General features: G+C 41.3%; 1 protein-coding gene across 1 annotated transcript in view; it reads left to right on the top strand.

Annotated features, from left to right (window-relative positions):
• The first annotated feature begins 4,078 nt into the window (after positions 1–4,078).
• Positions 4,079–6,424, top strand: part of COL5A2 (collagen type V alpha 2 chain) — a 115,318-nt gene continuing 112,972 nt past the window's right edge. The window contains exon 1 of the mRNA XM_069860770.1: positions 4,079–4,356. Within this exon, the coding sequence (XP_069716871.1) occupies positions 4,257–4,356 (100 nt within the window). The 5' untranslated portion in view covers positions 4,079–4,256. The remainder of the gene's footprint in view (positions 4,357–6,424) is intronic.

Below are 6,424 nucleotides of genomic sequence, written 5' to 3'. Positions count from 1 at the left end.
AGCATCTTATTTGTTGCATTATGATTGGTCATTTATATGAAGTCTTTTTTCTCTTATCTCCCCTTCCCTGTGGAATGTAGGGGGTGAAGGGATTTCGAAGGCTCAACTGCACAGTTTTAGCTGTTGAATTTGGTCAGGTGAGGCTAAACCATGAAGTCTCCCTCTACTGAGGAGAGACTCTCATGGATACTGCAATTTTAATTGCTCATATATATGCATGCTCTGAAGCATCCAAAGCTAAGAATTGTGGGTTTGTTTTTTTCTGGCCCAACTTTGAAATTTTGGAAGATGTAAGCCTGTGAATTGTATTTTAATGTATTTCTGAGTCCTTACAATTACCTAGTAGCATCCCCTAACTTCATTTATCACTCAAAATGCTCTTTAAATTTTGAGTAACTTTGAACTTCACATATGATTTTTAGATCAGATAACATACGGTCTTTACTTACTGGCTAAAACAGAAGAATGAATATTGACAGACTGGAGTATTAGGGAGTATGTAGGTTTTGGGGTTTTTTTGCTGGTTTTTCACTATATTGTATCTGACATTTCTAGGAATGTCCTAGCTTTGGAACAGCTGTAATTTCATGAAGACTTTTTAAAGCATATCATAAAAGCAGCATATCATGCTGCTTTTGTATGAAGATTTTGCTCTCGCTTTGTTCTTTCAGTTCATTTGATATAGAGATCCTCCAAACTTGAAAATGACTGGTTGCTCTAGTGTGAAGCACACATACCGGTAGCTGAGACTCTGCCAGTTTCAAAAGAATAACCTGCTGGTAGGAAGAGGCTGGATGTGCGCCCTGCATTTCCAGGACATACCTACCACTCTGCTAAGTTGTAGCTTGCACTTCTGCAGTGACTCTGTCTTCTAAATTTGAATGAGTATATTTAAGGCACACTGGAAGAGAATCAGTTCCAGAAGCTGGGGCCCTGGATTCTCCTCCCAAGAAATTTTCATCATGTGTTAAGTTTTCCTTGGCACAGAAAAGAAATGAGCTCCAAAAAGTCTGTGTCTAGCTTTACTTCTGCTGAATGTATGACCTTAGGCTAGTCTGCTAAATTCCACATTCCTCTGTTCTTACAGAATCACAAAAACGATGGAAAAAGTGAAAAGCGGTTGGAGAGAAGTTGCTGCATAAATATGGTATTATTCTGTGTGATACTGGTTTCTCCCCTACTGAGAGGAGGAGGGGTGAGGTGACACTGAGCATACTTGGAATTATTTATCTGCCCACTCACAACTGCTTAATTGGACTCTTTTTACAGTGGTGCTAACTAAAGAACTTCTCTCATTTGTATCTAATGTGATGCAATCAAATAGCTTAGGTCTAGAAGTGAATTTGTTTAAATGAAAAATGATAGACTTAATAACTAGGTATGGTGATTGTAATAGAACTGAAAACCTTTTTAAAAATATATCCATGATGAAGGGAAGTACTTTTAAGGAGGCATAAGATGATTGCCTGATTAAAATTGCTAAGCAGTTTACATCCTTGTCTGTTCTCATCTGTTTTGGTTACGTGGCATAATTGAGTGATGACAGCAAGGCAGAAATAGATTTGAAGGGCAACTTTTAGATCTCTCCAAAGGACAGACTAAAACTGAAATGGCAGAATGTACCTCTGAAAATCTCCCCGGCTCTTCAGGAAAAAGTCTCATTGACAATGGTAAAAGGAATCCTAATTTTTTTTCTCAATGAGCTATGAAGGTAAAAAAATATTACCATAATTCTATGCTGTTCTTCTTGTGTTTGACTCAGAGGGTATAAGAGATAATAACGGTAAGGCTCATTCTTGCTTTGAATACACTAGGAATTTAACAGTCTGTTGGAGACTTAAGATTTGGGAAAATGAGCATCAGAACTTGCTATCTAATTTTGAGGACAAATTTAGCAACCATAAAGACATGTTTTCCCAGTGTGTGGCCATTTCTATGATTCTGTGGTAGAGCCAGAATTCCCCATGGCTTCATTGTTGCTTTCTCCAGGCTACATGAAGGACTTTCAGGTGTGAGTTCTTTAAGCAGTTGTCCCCCAGCCGCAGCATGTAGTTCAGAAACACCTAATAGTCGTAACAGTTTTTCATCAATGAGCACAGGAAACTTTTCAGAAATGTCCATATTCTCAGCCTTTCTCCTCTTAAATTACTAATTTAAATATTTCTGTACTTAATACTGTGCATGACTGGTCACTCCCGATTGTGGGAAACCTCATGTAGTGTGGTTCTTTAAATGTGTTATTTTCCTTTTCTAACGTATGCAGTGATTTTGCGTTGTGTAATTTCATGTGACGATTTAGCAGTGGCGGTGGGCTAGGTTATGGCTGTAAGCTTTCTTGTTTGCTGTTCTCTCATAACTAATGGGTGTATAGAACAGTGGAAATCACAAAGATCAGATCTGGTTCTAAACTAGATATATCACCTAAAGCATCTGCTGTTTCTAGCCAGCCTCATGTAAAATCAGCTTTCCAAAGGAGATTTCCTAGGGTTCTGTGGAAGTACAACACATAAGATATACAACTTTTGAAACTAGGAGACCAGTGCAAGTACTCGTGTGCCAGTCAAACAGAATCTTGCCTATGACTGAGCAGGTTAACAAATGTTAACTTCCATTTCTCCAGTTCTGAATTCTCAACTGATGCTTACCAATTATTATGACTACTTTAAAAAAAAAAAATTGCAGTGGCTTGCACAGCTTCAGTATTTCTATTTGTTCTCATAGCTACCACTCTTGAGCAACAGGGACTGTGCGATACTGCGCTCCTGCAGTGAAAACGTGTAACTCGCATAAAAGACTGTAGTGTCAAGACTGCCTAGTGTAAGAGAGCAGATTATTTTCATTTTGTTCTCTTTCAGCGTACCTGTACATTAATATCTGGTTTTGCTACTGAAGTAGGCATGATGTAGCATTGCAGTGCTATACAGTTTTCTGGGTTACCATTCCTCTTCTAGGCACACAGCTCTTTTGAAGAGAAAAGAAAACTTCACAGGCTTTAGGATTCTGCATCACTGAGAAGTGCTAATTGTGCTGTGATAGCCAGAACGTTGCCAACGTGCAAAGGTTTACTTCTCACTGCATCCACTTCTGATGGGTTTTCTCAAGCTGAGATGGCTGAAGATAGAAAACCTTCTAAGAGATAGATCTGCATTTGCCTCCAGTAGGTATAGGCGACCCCAATTCTTGGCAAACGAAGGCATTAGTGATGGAGCTCCATAAACGATAAACACCGTGGAAAGAAAAATGCCTAGTATCCTACTCCCAGATGAAAGTGATCCACAAAAGAGAGAGTTACTTAGTGCCCACATTAGAATTGTAATTAAGGCATGCAGTTAGAGACTAAATTCTAGGCTGGGACTGAGGTAGGTTTCCAGTTTTTAAGGAACAAGGGTGGAGAGCCATGGAGAAAAGCAGGTAATTGGATAGCTTGGAGTGTCATTCTTGCATTCAAAGCATAAAACATCTAGAGATCTGCAATATTCTTCCCAGTTTGTAGGACAGTAAATATAGAACACACTAAGCATTTGAGGAAAGATTATCCAGACACCCTCTGGGGGAAAAAGGTGGTTATTTACAGGTTCCTGAAACAGGCTGCATTGATAGCTCTGCAGCCCCTCCCAAGGGACCGAAGTCATATTTAATAACAACACTACAGCGAGGCAGAGAGCAGTTAAGGCAGAGGAGGAAATCCTCCTTTCCACAAGCTGGAAGGAATCAAGTTCCTAATAAGGGAATCAACTCCAAATGAGGCCATACCTCCAGTCCCGGGTAGTGTGGGTTGGGTGTGTTAAAAGCAGAGCCTTCTCTTCCTGACACTTTCTGACAGAGCTATGCTTTAGTTACTTAATAGATGGTCCTGACACAGCACAAAGCACTGCACAGCAGCAGGGAAGTCTCCTACAAGTGTACTCCTAAAGGAAAAAATTCAAGGAAGAGTGAAGCCAGCTCTGATTCGGTTATTTACCATCAATCAGACTGTTGCTTGGCAGGGAGTGGATGATTAGGAGCCTGAACGAGCTCAAAAGGGGCAGGAAGAGAAGTGGAGGCAGCATTCTTCCTATTTAAAGCTGCATTCCCTGAGAGGAGTGTTTGCAGACCCCGCTGGAGCTGGTGCTGAAAAAAGGGGCTGGCAGACTTTGTCCTGGAACTGATGCTGAAGGGCAGAAAGAGTCACCAGATGGCTTCATAGTGCTAAAATAACCTTGCATTTCTGCACTTTTTTGCTGCCCAGGAGGATACACGCCTAATAGCCAGGCATAATGGCAAGCTGGGAACAAGCGAGAACTTTTTTCATCCTTGCTGCTTTATTAGGGCAATTTATAACCATAAAAGCGCAAGAAGACGAAGAATATGATGGTGGTGAGTTTCTCTTTCTTTCCCTCCAAAAAAACTCCAAAACCAAACCAAACACAACCCCCCCCTCCCCCCCAAACCAAAACCCAAATAATTCCCACTCTTTGTATGCAGTGCGATTGGGATAATAAGTGAAATGAAAGTTGGCGGGGTGGGGCGCGGGTAGAGGAGTAACCGGGCTTGGAGAGCAGCGCCGGGCTCCGCCGGGGAGGCGAGCGGAGCGGGGCTGGGGCAGGAACGGCCGCCCGCGAGCCGGGAGCACTCGGACCTCGCAGGGCGGGCTGCGTCTGCGATGCTCTCTTTGTTTTAGAGGGATACCAAAACGTGGGGGTCCCCTTCTTCCTTTTCTTTTCCTCCTCCTTTCTCCTCGTGTCCCGGCTGCCGCCGCGGCGCTGCCCGAGCCCAGCCTGCGGTGCTCGCAGCCTCCCTGCTACCCGACCTGTCTTAGGCTGCTTTATGTCCTTTCTTACTAAATATCATCTCGGTGCCGGAGAGGGAGAGAGCGATGGTCAGTAGAGTGTACGGGGCCGTGCTCTCTCATTAGCCCGGGTGGGTGTCGTGCTGTATGTTGGTTTCCTGAAACGTGAGAAGACGTCGTGGGACAGTCTGGGTCTGTCGTAATACTCACACGCTCCCTGGGCTTCTGTGTGGAATACTGGCTTCTTTTCCAAATAATGCCCAACAAAGACCAGTGCGTTGCCGCATAGTGCAGTTTACAGTTATTTTATTGCCCATTTTCAGGAGTTTAATTTTTCTTGTAAGCGAACTTTCCTGGCAGTAAGCTGCATTGTGCGAGTGAGGAGGAGTCATAGCCTGGCGAATAAAACAGCGCGATAGTTCTGAAACTTTTGTTCTGTGAAGCAAAATGATTCTCTTCTGATGATGCCCAGCTGTGTAAGAAGTCCCGTAGAGGGGACACTTTTTATAACCTTGGGAGTGTAACTCATCTGTTCACCATAATGGGAGACAGATACTAATCGCTTTTTAGATCCGTATAATTACAAAGAAAACGCTTGTGAAAATAGACTTCACTTTTCAATGTCTATGTAGTAAAAAAGGTTGCTTTTCTTCCTGTGTTTTTTTTCCCTCTCTCTAAAAAAAAAAAAAAAAAAAAAATTAGTCTTATGTGAAATTTCTGTGGGGTTATTACGTGTCATTTATAAGTTTGTTGCCATTATGGGATGTAACAACACCTTCTGGGATGTACTTCCCATATGCTGATGGCTGAGGAAACTTGGAGTTAGTAGTAAGTCAGAGAGAAAAATACATTGTAATAAATTAGTAACATCTGTTTACACTTACTTCACTTATTCATCTTCCTGTTTGAGAATGTAATGGCTTTTGTCTACCATACATACAGAAAAGCTGCTTCTCGAATGTTCGTTATGGTGAAAATAAAACAAACAAGCTCCGAAGATATTTGAATATATTGTGAAGAATGGTGCATAGTGTGGAAAGAGGGTACATCCTGCCTGTTGGTCTGGTTTGCTTGCATAAACAAGGGAATTTCAGTTTTGATTTACTTCCAGACTGAAGCCCACAAATGCTTCAAAACGGGAAAGTTTTTACATGTAGTTTGTCTTGGATTTAGTACTTGGTTGTGCAGAGGTCTACGTTCAGTGTATGCTGTATCGTACTGCAGGCAATTTTGTCTATACAGCTGCTTCACTTCTCCCCATTCACTTCGTCAAATGTGTCACTTCAGTGTAGGTGCTATGGTAAACAAATATTGGAGGTATCTGGGAAAGCGAGTAAGGCACTTCAGGAAGCTTAGATTAGAAAAAAAAATATCTTGAGGAAGTTTGTAAAACGGTGTTTTACCAGTCATTTTTCATGCCAGTCTTAGGAAAAAAAAAAAAGACGATTAAATACTGGTTATGAACCTTAACCACAGTGGAAGAAAGTAATAGCTTTTCCAGAAGTATGTTACAGTATTTATCAAGATGAATGTGAGGGATATTGATAAATTGAACATAATGAAGTGGGTAAAATAATTTTCAAAATAATTGATAAAAACTGTAATACTTCTTTAAGCCAAGGATACTTATTAATTTTTTGGGGGAAGGCGCTTATT

Source organism: Phaenicophaeus curvirostris, chromosome 7 (genome assembly GCF_032191515.1).
Source record: "Phaenicophaeus curvirostris isolate KB17595 chromosome 7, BPBGC_Pcur_1.0, whole genome shotgun sequence".
In the NCBI taxonomy this organism is placed as follows: domain Eukaryota; kingdom Metazoa; phylum Chordata; class Aves; order Cuculiformes; family Cuculidae; genus Phaenicophaeus; species Phaenicophaeus curvirostris.
This window is presented reverse-complemented; position numbering and strand designations above follow the sequence as displayed.